General features: G+C 37.5%; 1 protein-coding gene across 2 annotated transcripts in view; it reads right to left on the bottom strand.

Moving 5' to 3' along the window:
- Nucleotides 1–15,574, bottom strand: part of PFDN1 (prefoldin subunit 1) — a 61,072-nt gene that overhangs the window by 38,019 nt on the left and 7,479 nt on the right. For both annotated transcript variants that reach the window (XM_008014665.3, XM_008014666.3), the window contains exon 3: nucleotides 179–263. In XM_008014665.3, coding sequence (XP_008012856.1) covers nucleotides 179–263 — 85 coding nt within the window. The remainder of the gene's footprint in view (nucleotides 1–178; nucleotides 264–15,574) is intronic.

The raw sequence follows: 15,574 nt of genomic DNA, 5'->3' as shown, positions 1-15,574 counted from the left end.
TGAGATCCGGCCACTGCACTCCAGCCTGGGCGACAGCGCAAGACTCCTTCTCAAAAAAAAAAAAAAAAAAAAAAAATGACATTACTTTGGCAGGCAGGCATATATTTTCATTTAATATGACACAATAAGATTACTACTTTCTCCCAAAAGTTAACTCCTATTGCCAATAAAAACTTACTTCTAGTTCTTTAATTTTTTCTTCTGCTATTTTCTGCTTCTCTAACAGCTGATTGTGAATTGCTTCCTTGGACTGAAGAATAAACCTATGAAACACAAGAAAGTTGAAAATTAAGCCACATGACTATTGTATTCATCGAAATCAATAGCTACATACCACAAATATTGAACTGAGCAAACTAAAAGGACAAATGCATATTAACATAATATGTCAAGCTCAGGAAACCACCATAAGTTTAAACCTTCCTGGCTGAGTAGGAATAAAGGCTTAAAAGTAGATTCTGCTTTCTTATTTAATATAGGAATCAGGCAGGGAACAGCGGTGCGGGCCTACAGTTCCCATACTCAGGAGGCTGAGGTAGAAGGATTGTTTGAGCCCAGGTGTCTGAGTCTAGTCTGGGCAACATAGCAAGACCCTGTCTCATTAAAAAAAAAAAAGGGGGGGGGATGGCGGGAGTTGGGCACAGTAGCTCACACCTGTAATCCCAGCACTTTGAGAGGCCGAGGCAGGAGGATTGCTTGAGCCTGGGAATTCAAGACCAGCCCAGGCAACATGATGAGACCCCATCTCTACAAAAAATAAATTTAAAATATTAGCCGGGCACAGTGGCACACGCCTGTAGTCCCAGCTACTCGGGAGGCTGAGGTGGGAGGATCAGTTGAGACTGGGATGTCAAGGCCACATTTGACATGTGACATGTGACATGTGACATGTGGCCACATTTGACATGTGGCCTTTGACATGAGCCATGATTGTGCTACTGCACTCCAGCTTGGGTAACAGAGCAAGATCCTGTCTTAAAAACATTAAAAAAAAAAAAAAAGAAAGAAAGAAAAGAAAAGAAAACCAGGCTTCAAGTAGATTCATATGTAAAACAAAAAATAAAGGAATAAAAATATATCATAGGCCAAAGAAAAGTCAACATACAAACAAAAAAAACCTATAAGTTTTTTTTTTCAGTTATCTGTTTCAATTTTTATGTAGATATTTTTTAAACAATATTTGTAAAGTGGAGTGCCCCTCCATCTTTTTTTTTTTTTTTGTAAAAAAAAAAAGCAGTAACTCATGACCTTTTAAAGTCACAATCAAGTACTGTTGTTAAGATCAATGCATTAGTGTTTATATGAGTTCCTCAAACAAAAAGCACTGTATAAGCCTTAGTATCTTTTACTATTATTTCCAGAGTGTATAGTACCTCTGAAAAGCTCCAAATGTACAAGTGGAAATTTTCAACTTTTTCCATTTTACTGTCAGGCACATTATTTGCCACTGATGAGGGTGGAAATATGGAGACGTTTTAAAAATTAACACTGAATCTGTTTTATGACTTTATGTTCACAATTCTTGCTGCAGGAAAAGGAAGAACAAACTTTTACAGCCTCAAGAAAGTGAACTGAAATATTTCCCCTCCACTGGAACCAAGGGAAGACCCCAGTTATGCAAATCTCTTTCAGGACTGTCTAAGGAAGCTAAAATAGATTTCAATTTAATATTGCAATTAATTAAGCAAGACTTTTCTTCTCTTTGCACTAACAGAGTTCAGCAACAAAGAACTAAACATCATCTCTTAACAAAAAGCCAAACGAGAAAACATAAAAAGGTAGCAACATGCAGTTTCCTCTGCCAACCCCACAAAAACATCATGGTGCTTAGGTGGGTTCTTATCAAGAGAGTCTGTTATTATAGATATAAGACAAGTGAAAACAGACCAAAAAGGGCAATTAGCTATGCCCCAACCCCTGAAAGGAAACTGCCTTTTCCCCTCTTCTTCAAAACTAAGCCTTATCACATATATTAATACAATCTGATGAACTTCTTTTACTCCACTAATTATTAAGCTTATATCCTAATGTGGCCAGCTCAGATAATTTTTTTTTTTTTTTTTTTTTTTGAGACGGACTCTCACTCTGTCGCCCAGGCTGGAGTGCAGTGGCACAATCTTGGCTTACTGCAAGCTCCGCCTCCCAGGTTCATGCCACTCTCTTGCTTCAGCCTCCCGAATAGCTGGGACTACAAGCGCCCACCACTATGCCTGGCTAATTTTTTCTATTTTTTAGTAGAGACAGGGTTTCACCGTGTTAGCCAGGATGGTCTCGATCTCCTGACCTCGTGATCTGCCTGCCTTGGTCTCCCAAAGTGCTGGGATTACAAGCGTGAGCCACTGCGCCCAGCCCAGCCCAGATAATCTAACTGATGATCTTAGTCTTCAGTAGTAACTTGATTATTTGTAAAAACCTTACTGTATATTTACAGGAAAGATAGCCCACATTCATGCAAAACAAGGATTAATTCTAGGTCTTTTACTATAGAACCCTTCATGTCTAAAATATTCTTACTGGATCCAAGAGACAGGTGCTATTTCAGATAAGATTATGGTTTACAGAATATTTTTCTCAGAACTCACTCATATTTGTATTTGAAGAGAAGAGTTGTTTTGAACAATATTAAGTCTCAGTAATGCCATGTAAAAACTATTCTAAAACAAGGTGCAAGAGTCACCAAATTATGTTATAACATGTGATTTTACTGAGAAAGTCTTTTAGCCATGGCAATAATTTTTTGAGTAAAATATACATTTTTAAGTAGCACTGATAGCTGGCCAATGAGTACTATTCTCAAAAGGTCATCAGACATCATCTTTATTAGTGTCTGGGAAAATTTCAAAGCTAAGATTAGAGGTCAAGTCATTACTTATGTGGCCTTTAAAAATAAAGTATCTGAACAGATACTAAATCTCTTGAGCAGAAAATAAAATTACTAGAAAGCAAGAACACTCAACAACAAAAACATGTTTTTCCATGACCACATATCCTTTGAGGTAGCTATATTTGACTGTGCCAACTTCAAAGGCCAGAGAGATTCCACCAAAGCTGGCCAACTCACTACTATAAGCCTAAGGACATCTCAGCCACGCAAGTTTTAAACAAGGATGAGTGCTGGGTAAATGCAAATGTCTACCTCAAAGAGCAGTTACACAGTAAAAATTCAAACACAAAAACTTATGGAAAGTTTGGTTTAGTCCTCAATTTAAAAAATGGCAAAGATACATTGTATGAAGATTGGAAAGGGCTGCAAGAAACATCTGATTTCTGAAAAAAAGTATTTGGAAAACATCTTTCCTATTGTTTAAAAGGGCACTGGATTATCAGATACTATGTGAAGAGAAAGGATTTATCATGATAATATGAGTCTTTTCATAAGCAAATATTATGTACACAGTTTCTCAACGTAGAGAATCTCATAGTCATTCTGCCTGATTGTTTATGGAAAGCCAAATAGTAAATAAAGAATTCTGGAGTTCAAAATGTACCAATAAGGAAAAATAAACCATGAAGAGGGAAAGTATTCTCTCATGACAAATAATATGCAGATAACATGCTTCAAATACTCAGGATTATATAACCTGAATTCGAGTTGATGCTTTGCAAAAGGCCTCTTCTTTGACCTGGAAATTCATGTGCCTCTGCAATGTCCACTCTCAAGGACTTGTAACCTGCTATTTGACTTCTTCATTTATTTGTAATTATGCCATTTGAAAACATAATTCTGATGGCTTTTGGTTTTGATTATTTGAGAAACACCAGACTCCGTTTTCTAAATCGTCCTGCAGTTTGGTACGACTTCCACTTTCTTATAACTCAGTATGAATCAAAACCGTTGTTTACCTGCCCAAAACACAATCTCAGATCAGCTGCACTGCTGCATTTTGGACACACTTTCCAAAGTATGGTCACCTAGACATATGTTATTCAGAAACAACGAAATGATTATGACAAGTTCACTTTGGGTGGGAAATTTTTAGAGGGTGTCTAAAAATGTGTCCTAATAGCATTTAGGTTTCAGGGTATCCACAAATTAAGCAGCATAGAAGACACATAAGAATGAGCCTATCTTGCTTCTTTGCCTAACTCCACGGGTGAGGAAAGTTACTGAATTTTTATGTTGTAATTTTTAGCATGGAAGAAAGTAGAAATAAATTGAATCTTTTCTACTTTAATTTTTTTAAATTGAATATATTTCTTAATCACTTCTTTAGTAAGGAAACTTTATGGCATATCCACATTGTGGACTGCTCAGTGAGTTAGAGACTTCTGTTATTGGCATAATGAAGAGTAGATACCCTGAACACTCCTGATTAAAAACAAAGCAAAAAAAAAAAATTTTTTTTTAACATTTGGTTGAACTAACACAAAAGAAAGGATTCCACAAAGGCCCAAAGTGAAGTGAAACTGGGAATTGAGGAATGTAAGACAGCAGTAAATTGGCTTTTACCCTGAGAGTTTATGCTGAATTCTGGAGACCTTAAGCATCCACACTGGCACAGAAATAGGATACAAAACAGGAGATAAAACCAAGGGGGCAGCCAGGCATAATGGCATGCACCTGTAGTCCTAGCTACTCAGAAAGCTGAAGTGTGAGGATGGCTTAAGTGCAAGAGTTCAAGTCCAGGACCTGGGCAACATAGCAATGGCCCATCCCTAAAAAATAAATAAATTTTTTTTAAAAGAATGACTAATTAAATAAAAAACAAAACTGAAAATTTTAAAAAAAACAAAATAGTATTTTTATTGACATGTAAAGATGTCAATACAGTAAGTAAAAACTCACATTTAAAAAATTAGCATGTTGGCCAGGTGTGGTGGCTCACAGCTGTAATCCCTGCACTTTAGGAGGCTGAAGTAGGTGGGTCACTTGAGGTCAGGAGTTCGAGACCAGCCTGGCCTACATGGTGAAACCCCCATCTCTACTAAAAATATAAAAAAATTAGCTGGAGTGGTGGCAGGTGCCTGTAATCCCAGCTACTCGGGAGGCTGAGGCAGGAGAATCACTTGAACCCAGGAGGCGGAGGTTGCGGTGTGCCAAGAACGTACCATTGCACTCCAGCCTGGGAGACAGAGTGAGACTCTTGTCTCAAAAAAAAAAAAAAAAACTTGTCATTCCACTTGCAAGATGAAAAAATAAGTAAAATAAAAAAGGATTTACACAAAGATGAAATGGGACTGGAAAAGAAAGAGATAGCTTTTTAAAATTCATCGCTTGAAAAATGTTTCCTCTTGAATCCTCAATTTTTTTTTTTTTTTTTTTGTTGGGGGAGACAGTCTTGCTCTGTTGCCCAGGCTGGAGTGCAGTGATGCCACCTCAGCTCACTGCAAACTCCGCCTCCAGGGTTCAAGTAATTCTCGTGCCTCAACCTCTGGAGTAGCTAGGATTACGGGTGCCTGCCACCACACCCAGTTAATTTTTGTTATTTCAGCAGTGATAGGATTTTACCACGTTGTCCAGGCTAGTCTTGAACTGCTGACCTCAGGTGATCCAACCACCTCGGCTTCCCAAAGAGTTGGGATTATAGGAGTGAGCCACCATGCCCGGCCAATGTTTTCTAAGTATGTAAAAAATTACCAAGTACAAAAATAAGACCTAATCAGGTTAAATACCTTGCCCAGCTTGTATGTATTAGATTAGAATACTTGGTCTTTCTTGTACCATACTATAATGGCTCTAATGTAAGTTATTATAAATATGTGTATATGTGAATACATGTATACAAATAATACAATCAACCTTGGATTAACTAGTTGGTTAAATTTGTTTCTCACAGGAGATAACGGCAAACAATTCTGAAATTGCTTTATATGTGTACTGGGGTAAATAAATAAGTAAATGAACAATGGACCACAGGAGCCAGGTTTCTCATGTTAGAGAGAAGTTACAAATAAGCAAGAAAGGAAGGCTAAAATGAACACTGTGGTATCGAAGAGTCGGAGATATCCGTATAAACTCATATTCAGCTTAGTATGTATACAGTGATGAATAGACACAGAAACAAATGTAGATATGTGCATACACATGAATCAGTAGCATATACACACATATTATCTATTGCTAGTCACCAGAGGGCCTAGAAACAGTAACACCTCAGTAGTAACAAATAAACCCAATGACCAGATATAGGTTTCTAAATAATCATTACGCATTAAAAGGAATCAGGAACCACAGCTTCTTGGAGAAATGACTAACTATAAGGCTCAGCAGGGAAAATACAAGATGAACCTGGAGCACACTGCAGTATGAGGTGGTCAGGAAGTACTGTAAAAACAAAAAGCTAAAGACAAGCCACAGATGGAAGAAAATATTTGCAAAACACATATCTGATAAAGGACTTGCATCTAAATTATGCAAAGAACTCTTAAAATTCAACAATAAGAAAACAAACGACCATATTTAAAACAGGCAAAAGATCTGACAGACATCTCACCAAAGATAACACAGATGGCAAATAAGCATGTGAAAAGATATTCAACATCATATGTTATTAGGGAACTATAAACTAAAATTATGAGATACTGTCACACACCTAGTATAATGGATAAAATCCAAAACACTGAGAACACTGTATGCTGGTGAAGCTGTGAAGCAACAGAAACTCTCATTCGCTGATGGTGGGAATGCAAAAATGGTACACCCCACTTTGGAAGACAGTTTGGCAGCTTCTTACAAATCTTAACAGATGATCAATCAAATGCACTCCATTATCCAAATGAGTTGAAAACTTCTATGCACATGTGCAAATGTTTACAGCTGCTTCACTTGTAACTGCCAAAACTTGGAACCAACCAAAATATTCTTCAATAAGTGAATGGATAAACTGTCAGTACATCCATACAATAGAATATTATTCAACAACAAAATGAAATGAGGTATCAAGCCACAAAGACACAGAGGAGCCTTAAATGCATATTGCTAAGTCAAAGAAACCAGTATAGTATGAAAGGCTATATACTGCATCATTCCAACAATATGAGATTTTGGAAAAGGCAAAACTATATATAGAAACAGTAAAAAGGTCAGTGGTCACCAGGGAAGAGAGTGCGGAAGGAAGGGGAAGAAGGAAGAACAGGTAGAGCACAAGGGATTTGGAGGACAGTGAAACTATACTGTATAATAACACAAAGAGTGACCCCTAATGTAAACTATGGATCTTAGTTAACAATAATTTATCAATATTTTTTCATCAATTGTAACGAATGTGCCACACTAATGCCAGATGTTAATAAGAGAAGAAACAGCTTGGGAGAGAGTGGAAAGGGAGTGAGAGTTCGCTGTTCTTTCTGCTCAATTTTTCTGTAACCTAAAACTACTCTAAAAAAAACAAAGTTGCTGGCCGTGCATGGTGGCTCACACCTGTAATCCCAGCACTTGGGGAGGCCAAGGTGGGCAGATCACTTGAGGTCAGTAGTTTGAGACCAGCATGGACAACATGGCAAAACCCTGTCTCTACTAAAAACAAAAAAAAAATTAGCCAGACATGATGGCGGGTACCTGTAGTTCCAGGTACACGCGAGGCTGAGGCAGAGAACTGCTTGAACCCGGAAGGCGGAGTTTGCAGTGAGCTGAGATCAAGCCACTGCACTTCAGCCTAGGCGACAGAGGGAGACTGTCTCAGAAAATAATAATAATAATAAAGTTGCCAGGTGCAGTGGCTCACGCCTGTAATCCTAGCACTTTGAGAGGCTGAGGTGAGGGGATCACTTGAGTCCAGGAGTTCAAGACCAGCATGGGCAACATGACAAAATCCCATCTCTACAAAAAAATTCTAAATTAGCTGGGTTTGGTGGCACATGCCTGTAATCCCAACTATTTGGGAGGCTGAGGTAGAGAACTGCTTGAGCCCAGGAGGTCAAGGGTCCAGTAAGCCACAGTCACACCACTGCATTTCAAGACTGGGAGAAAAAGAAAAGGAGAAAATCTCAAAGAGCTCCCAATGGTCAAAGCAGAATTATTTGAGCAACAAAATAAACAATGTAGTACTAGGTTATAACACAGACATACAGCACCTGGACCCTGCCATGCCTAGACAAAAGCAATCTACAGATCACTGTATGCTCAAATCTAACTCTGAGGGATGCTGCTGCTGCATCTCTGTATTATGCTATCCATGTTTCCCTCATTAACTACTGTATCCATAAATCCCTCCTTCCTCTTTCTTCTCCAGTGCCCATACTACAAGCACTATGCAAGGCTCTCTGCTAAACAATCTCTACCCAAAGTCCCTAGGAGAACTCACTTATTTTCAAGGCCTCCACTTAGCTAATAACCCTCAAAATAATATCAACCACTATCACCTGCACTATGTCCAGCATCTATGGTCACTTCCACTTGTATGTTCCATATCACCTCAAATTCAACATGGCCCAAATTAAACTCATTTTATCAACTCACACCAACATTCCCTACAAGCAGTTTCACCATCTCGACTTCAGCTTCCATCAACATCACCATGTGCAAGTCCCAAAACGGCAGATATCCTCCCTATATTTCCAATTTATCACTTTCTTTCATACTGACCCTTCACCTCACTATTCCACTTCCACCACCTTAATTTATGCTCTTATTACTAACCTCCTGAATAGCTTCCTGCCTGCCTATGCTCCCAGACTAAACTCTGCCTAATTCATCCCAAATATATCAATAGTTTTCATATAGCTAGCCCTCAGTTATTGATCACTATTATGATTGTTGATGACTTTAGCAGACACTATTGTTTAACTACCCCATGTCCATTTCCTTTTGTTGACTGAGCTCCAATTTTGTTTGGGTACTCTCTATTTCCCCAAGTAAATCAGGGAAGTAAGTTCTAGGCTGAATCTTGATTGGCCTTACCCAATCATTGCAGTTACATCCCCCAAGATTTAAGCCTCAGCATGTGACTCAGTTTCTGTCACGAAATATAAGTGGGAGACCATTAGAAGACTTCTGGAAAGGTGCTCCCATGAAGGTGACACCAGAAAACATGGCACTTTCCCACTCTGGATGTTGTCATGCCTCGATAAAATCCCTGGAATTCCTGTAGCCAAGCTGAAGATGAAGCTAGCAAGCACAGGGAGAACGGCAGGTCCAGTGTACCAAAATAAGTGGAACTGAAGCCCAGCATACGGCCCCTGAGGAGGCCTGACCTACATGACATGAGTAAATCTCAGAAGCATTACACTCAGTAAAAGTACATACTATAATGACTCCATTTAGGTATTGCATCTACATAAGGTTCTAAAACAGAAAAAATTAATCTACAGTCATAGAAATCAGATTAGCAGCAGCTTGGAGCCAGGATTAAGGAAGGAGACGATTGAGTTGAAAGAAGCAAGAAAGTTCTTAGAGTGATGAAAATGTTCTTTATCGTGATTGCGGTGGTTACATTTGTCAAAATTCACCCAACTGTACTCCTAAAACGAATGCATTTCATTCTATACAAGTTATAACTCAATAATACTGATTCTTCAAGAAAGACATTGGATACCATGGAGGGTAGAAGAAGGAGAAAAAAAGAAAGGCAAATAGTATCATTGTCGCCAGATGGTGACGTACGATGGAGAAAAATAAAGCCAACAAGGGGCAAATAAGTGTGGGTGCTGGTTAGGTGTGTACTTTTAAATAGGATGGTCATGAAAGGCCTCATTCCCTTTTTAGAAATGACCTGAAGAAAGAGAAAAGGTAAGCCACTGAGATACCTGGAAGAAGGCTTCAGGCAGAGAAACTGGCAAGTGCAAAAGACTTTGTCTTTTTCACTGATGAAATGGGAGGCCATTTGACTACAGTGATCTTCACTTACATTTTAAAAGGATTACTCTGGCTGATCAGTTGAAAACAGTCAAGGGTTAAGGACAGAAGCAAGGAGCCTAGTTAGAAAGCAATTGCCATCAACCAATGGTAAATTAGACCAGGGTGGTGGTAAGCAGAAGTCTTCAGATTCTGAACAAAATTTAAAGATACAGTCAATAGTATTTGATAATGAGCTAAATATAAGATTGAAAGAGAGGGGCCAAGGGTGACTCCAAGATTTGGAAAAACTTGAAGGGTGGAAAACCCACTTAGTAATACTGAGAGAGAAGATGGTTTGTTTGTAAACAGCGAAAATTTTATTTTGGCCAAGTTAATTCTGAGATGCCTATTAGACTATCACATGAAGATGTAAGGTAGGCAGCTGAATATACAAGTCTGGAGTTCAGAGAAGGGGTCTAAGTTAAAGATTAAAAATCTGGGAGCTGTCAGTACATAAAAATGCATTTAGAGGCTGGGCACGGTGGCTCAAGCCTGTAATCCCAGCACTTTGGGAGGCTGAGACGGGTGGATCACGAGGTCAGGAGATCGAGACCATCCTGGCTAACACAGTGAAACCCCGTCTCTACTAAAAAAATACAAAAAACTAGTCGGGCGAGGTGGCGGGTGCCTGTAGTCCCAGCTACTCGGGAGGTTGAGGCAGGAGAATGGTGTAAACCCGGGAGGCGGAGCTTGCAGTGAGCTGAGATCCGGCCACTGCACTCCAGCCTGGGAGACACAGCGAGACTCCGTCTCAAAAAAAAAAAAAAAAAAAAAAAAAAAATGCATTTAGAGACACTCCTGGATGAGATTATTAAGCTACTGAGTACATATAGACAAAAAAAAAACAAAACAATCCAAGGGATAAGTCCAAAGTCAATTTAATACTTACAGATGCAAAAGAAATGAAGATAGTAAAGGAGGCTGAGAAGGAATGGACAGTGAGGTAGCAGGAATACCAAGAAGTGGTATCCTGCAAGCCAAGGTAAGAAAGTGCTTCAAGGAAGAAAGATCAACAGGACCAAATGCTACTGATAGGTCGAATAAGATGAGGACTGAGAACTCACTGGAATTATTGGAGAATCATTGTCCCTTCCAGAACCCAATCCCATATAAGCATTCCTTCTTCCAGTAGAGTAACACACACTGCTATGTTCAATTTTTACTAATTAAAAATTACTGCCTATTTTTAAATCAAAACTATTGAAGCAGTAGTATGTTTATCTATTTTAAACATGATGTTTATTTCGGGTTACTATTTGGTATTCTAAGTATTCCGGTAAGTAAGCACCTCTGATGTTTACCACTTTTACTCTGGCTTCATCAAACCCCAAACATTTCCACATATAGGCAGTGAGTTATTCCACAACTTTTTCCAAGATATGATCTTTATTTTACTAGTAAGTTAAAATATAGCAATAGATAAAATGTTTTAAAATTACTATCCAATGAGTATTAGAGGACAGATAGAGAGCAGAGTACTCCTAGTACAAAAGCAGAATGTCATAGAGAAATATAAATATACTTGGGCACAAATGCCAAAGTCTCAGTCAGACACACACATACAGGATGCATACTGTGATCCAAATCTTTTTACTCTGAGCCAGTGTAAAGGTTGGGCTTAGGGCAGTCATGCTCTTATCTATTTAAAGATACATTTTTGATACTAGGCTCCTGTTGCTGTACAAATTTTGGTTTCAGAATATTTCAAGTCCTCTTCAAAGCAAAAAGGATAGTGGCCTCCAAGTAATCTAGCTCATTTCAAGACAACTGATCTACTGCAAAACAAGAGTTGGTAATAAGAGTTCCTGGCCAGGACAATGAAATAACATTCCCCCAGACAGGTCCATTTGAACTTAAATTATATAAATAAAAAAAGCATACACTCTTCACAGAAGCATGGGCACTAATGGTACATGTAACACATTAGTAATCCTAATTATTTCATGAGAGTAAAGGATATTTGCAGTTAACAGCAATTCCTGATACTAGAAATAAAAAAGAATGACAAAAGGCATTACCAAGTATGTGTTCGTATGTATGAACTGACTCACCTTCTAAGTCAGTATTTTTCTGAGCTCCTTCTTGGACATTTCATTAAGCAGATTATGTACCTTGACATCAACATTTCAGTTCTCTCTCTCAGATTAGACAGTAAGTTATTCCTAACTTTGCACTATGAGATAAGCGGCAGCTAAAATCAGAAGATTCTTGTTATGGCTTAAAATTGACTGTTTTCGGAGAAATTCGGCTAATTCAGTCAGTTACAGAACACAATTCGTCAGTGACAAAGTAACAGTTCAAGACTGCTGCTACCTTAATTTTTTTACATAGGAACAGGAAGCAATGGTACTTTTCTTTTTTGTTTTTTTTTTTGACAGAGTCTCGCTCTGTCGCCCAGGCTGGAGTGCAGTGGCCAGATTTCAGCTCACTGCAAGCTCCGCCTCCCGGGTTCACGCCATTCTCCTGCCTCAGCCTCCGGAGTAGCTGGGACTACAGGCGCCCGCCACCTCGCCCGGCTAGTTTTTTGTATTTTTTAGTAGAGACGGGGTTTCACCGGGTTAGCCAGGATGGTCTTGATCTCCTGACTTTGTGATCCGCCCGTCTCGGCCTCCCAAAGTGCTGGGACTACAGGCTTGAGCCACCGCGCCCGGCCTATCTTTCGCTCAGTTGCTTATCATCGACTGGAAAACACTGTAGTATCCTGAAAATGACTGCCACTTTTCATACAACAAAGGTTGATTTTGTTTAATCCTTTGTCAGTTTAAAAAAAAAAAAAGAAAAAAAAGGCCAGGTCTTTTGATGTCAGGAAATGCAGAGGCAAGCAAAGTCCACCAAGTAGCTAAATGAATCAATTACATTTATGTTTTTAAAACAGGTCCAAAGTCTAAAATAAGTAACCCCATAACAAGTGTATTTTAGTATGTTTGTACTCTCCAAGATAACAGACTTCTTTTCCCTTTTTTAACAATAAACATCTAATTAACATAATATTTTCTTATAAGTACCGCGCGCTAACCGATTGCGCCACTGGAGCCACTAACATAATATTTTCAAAATTAATTCCCTGTGTTTGGGTGAGAATCTTTAGACTCTGGGGCATATGGGAGGGGAAGCAGGGAAAGAATTATTAAAAAGTACTCATCTGCAGAAGAAACAGGACTATGTAATTCTTACGCAAATGTTTGTTAACTCCCTCTGGCACAAAAACAGTGACGTTATTCTAGACAGCAGTAGAGCAGAGTTATAATGAACATCAAGTTTTTAAATCACTGACAACTTAAGGAAATTAAGAATATTACTTAAAAATGAACATCAAGCTTTTAAATCACTGACAACGTAAGGAAATTAAGAATATTACTTAAAAATCTCCTCTCCCCAGAGTACTAAACCTGTGTAAGAGAAGAGTGTGCCCATCTGGGTTTATATACATATTCAACGTCAACAAAACTGAAGTCATTTTTCCCTGCACAACAGGAAAAGTTGTTGTTGTTTTCCCTTAGAACTCTGGGCAATGAAAGCCATGACTTTAAATGGCTCTGTATAAAAACACAAGAAGGGTGGGTCATGTTCTATTAGTAAAAGCAGCTGAGCACCAAGAACTTCTCTTCCTTTAAGTAAAATCTAAAAAAAATTTTTTAATCTAAAAAATAATCTCATCTTACTTTTGACAACTATCTTCACTTCACTTTCTCTAAAATACAGATTAATACCTTTAAAGAGGGTATAAAAGGAATTTATAAATTTGCATTTGCAATGTGACTCTCACACCAAAAGTAATCTTACACATTATTTTTTTCCCCATAGTAGGCACTAAATAAAATATCCAAACTTGATTCTGCTGAGAGCAACAATATAAACTATTTTTACTATAGTATCAACAGTATTTATCAACAATATCAATAATATTTACTATACTAAGATTTGTAAAATTTCATTTCCTAATCTCTTAGCAATAAAATATAGTATGACCATTTCTTCAGTTTTAAAATTACCTCAGATTGACTGGAAGACCAACTCTATAGCTACATGAAATTGTAAAAGGGTTGCAAAACTTGAAGCAGCATGAGCATACCCCTTTCTACTAATATTTAACATAACTAAGGGAAGCTGCAAATATTTCATCCCACCTTTACTAAATGCCACGATTCAAATTATAGGTCAACACCCAAACTAACAAGTACAATCACAACAAAACCAATATAATATTTTAAACAAAGGGCAGTTCAGCCAAGCTGTCATAAAGAGTTTAGATTTCTACAACCTAAACAGTTGAAAAACTGCTTAACTATTTAGATTTTTTTTTTAATTTGTTACCTATCAGGAATACACCTACTGTTTCACTTTCTACTCATGCCACATTTATCTTAAGTTCTACATTTCTGGATCTTTCTACCATTAGAGATCAACCATTAAATTACTTCAACAAGTAGAAATAGTAACACCGCTCCCAAACAGAAATTTTTGCATTGCTAGACACTTATCTAGTTGGCAGATTTATACCATTGTTCATTCTTAGTTCCTTAAATGTAAAAAATACCCACAGAATGGTAGCATACCTCTAAATCAGTTTAAATATGGTACAAAGTTATTTTTAGTTAGGTTCAAGTTTTAAAAAGGTACTAATTGTTCTTTTTAAAGGCTAATCTACTCAAGTTCCTCTTATATCAAAAAAAAAGTTAATTTGTCTCTTTTGGAAAAAAGAAATGTTATTTATGTAATGCTCAAGCAAAAAGGATGTTCAAATAATAGATCTGACATCAAATCAGGGTTAGGATCATACTTATTGTTCATAAAAATAAGTTTGACATTTATTCTAATGATGGTCCTTTCAAACACTAGTATGGTCAAATGTCATTTATGTGCACTTTCAAATGTAATTCTTATTTTTAAAATACTCCTATCCTCTACCATGCAAGGCAGAAAAGGAAGAAAACCCCCACACAAGCAATTATAAACATTTTTATCCATGAAAAATATATACAAGAAATATTCACATAACATTTGAGATTTGTCTATTCCCTCCTTGCATGCTAGAAAGATGCAAAGACAAACACTTCCAAATATTCAGACAGATCATTCCCCAGTTGTAACTTTCATCATAGTTCTCAAAGCAGTATGGTGAGGTCAGCTCACAAACAGCTTAAGTAGCAAAACCAGAAATTGGTGGTAGTAGTATCAGGCTACATAACAGCCTCTCTAAAGAATATGAAGTAAGAGAACTAAAATGTGCTGGCAACATGCCAAAAGACTGGATGGAATATAGCTTTAAGCAACAAACACTCAGAGCTTACAGTATGTAGCAATTCATCATCTCTTATCCTGTAGCTTGACTTTCCTTGTTTTAAACCAAAAATAGCCATATATAAGAGGTATTTAACACTACAAAATGTGTCCATACTTATGAAATGAAAGATATCTGGGCCTGCAATGATTTGTTTAACTAAATACATACCCTAAAAAAAACCTCTGACTTACATTCTATGCGAAGATGAGGAAGGTAAAATGGATAAAAATATATTGATATTATTATGCATAAAATAGCCTTTATTCTCTAAGGATTATACTACCCTCAAGCATAATCTTGAAGCTTTCAGTTTTCTGTATTTCAGTTCTGAGTATCTCTTCAACTGGCTGGTATTTAGAATTAGACAACCTTCTAAATATATTTAATAAAGAATTAATCCTGTCAGATCAGAGGACGTGATTTTGGGCAGATATAATTTTTTTGACCTTAGTCAAAATATGTTACTTTTATAATTTCATCTTACATGGATCATATATTAAAATAGGATAATAAAC

The sequence above is a fragment of the Chlorocebus sabaeus genome, chromosome 23 (assembly GCF_047675955.1).
Source record: "Chlorocebus sabaeus isolate Y175 chromosome 23, mChlSab1.0.hap1, whole genome shotgun sequence".
Classification (NCBI taxonomy): domain Eukaryota; kingdom Metazoa; phylum Chordata; class Mammalia; order Primates; family Cercopithecidae; genus Chlorocebus; species Chlorocebus sabaeus.
The sequence above is the reverse complement of the archived record's forward strand: the minus strand, read 5'-3'. Positions and strand labels throughout refer to the sequence as shown.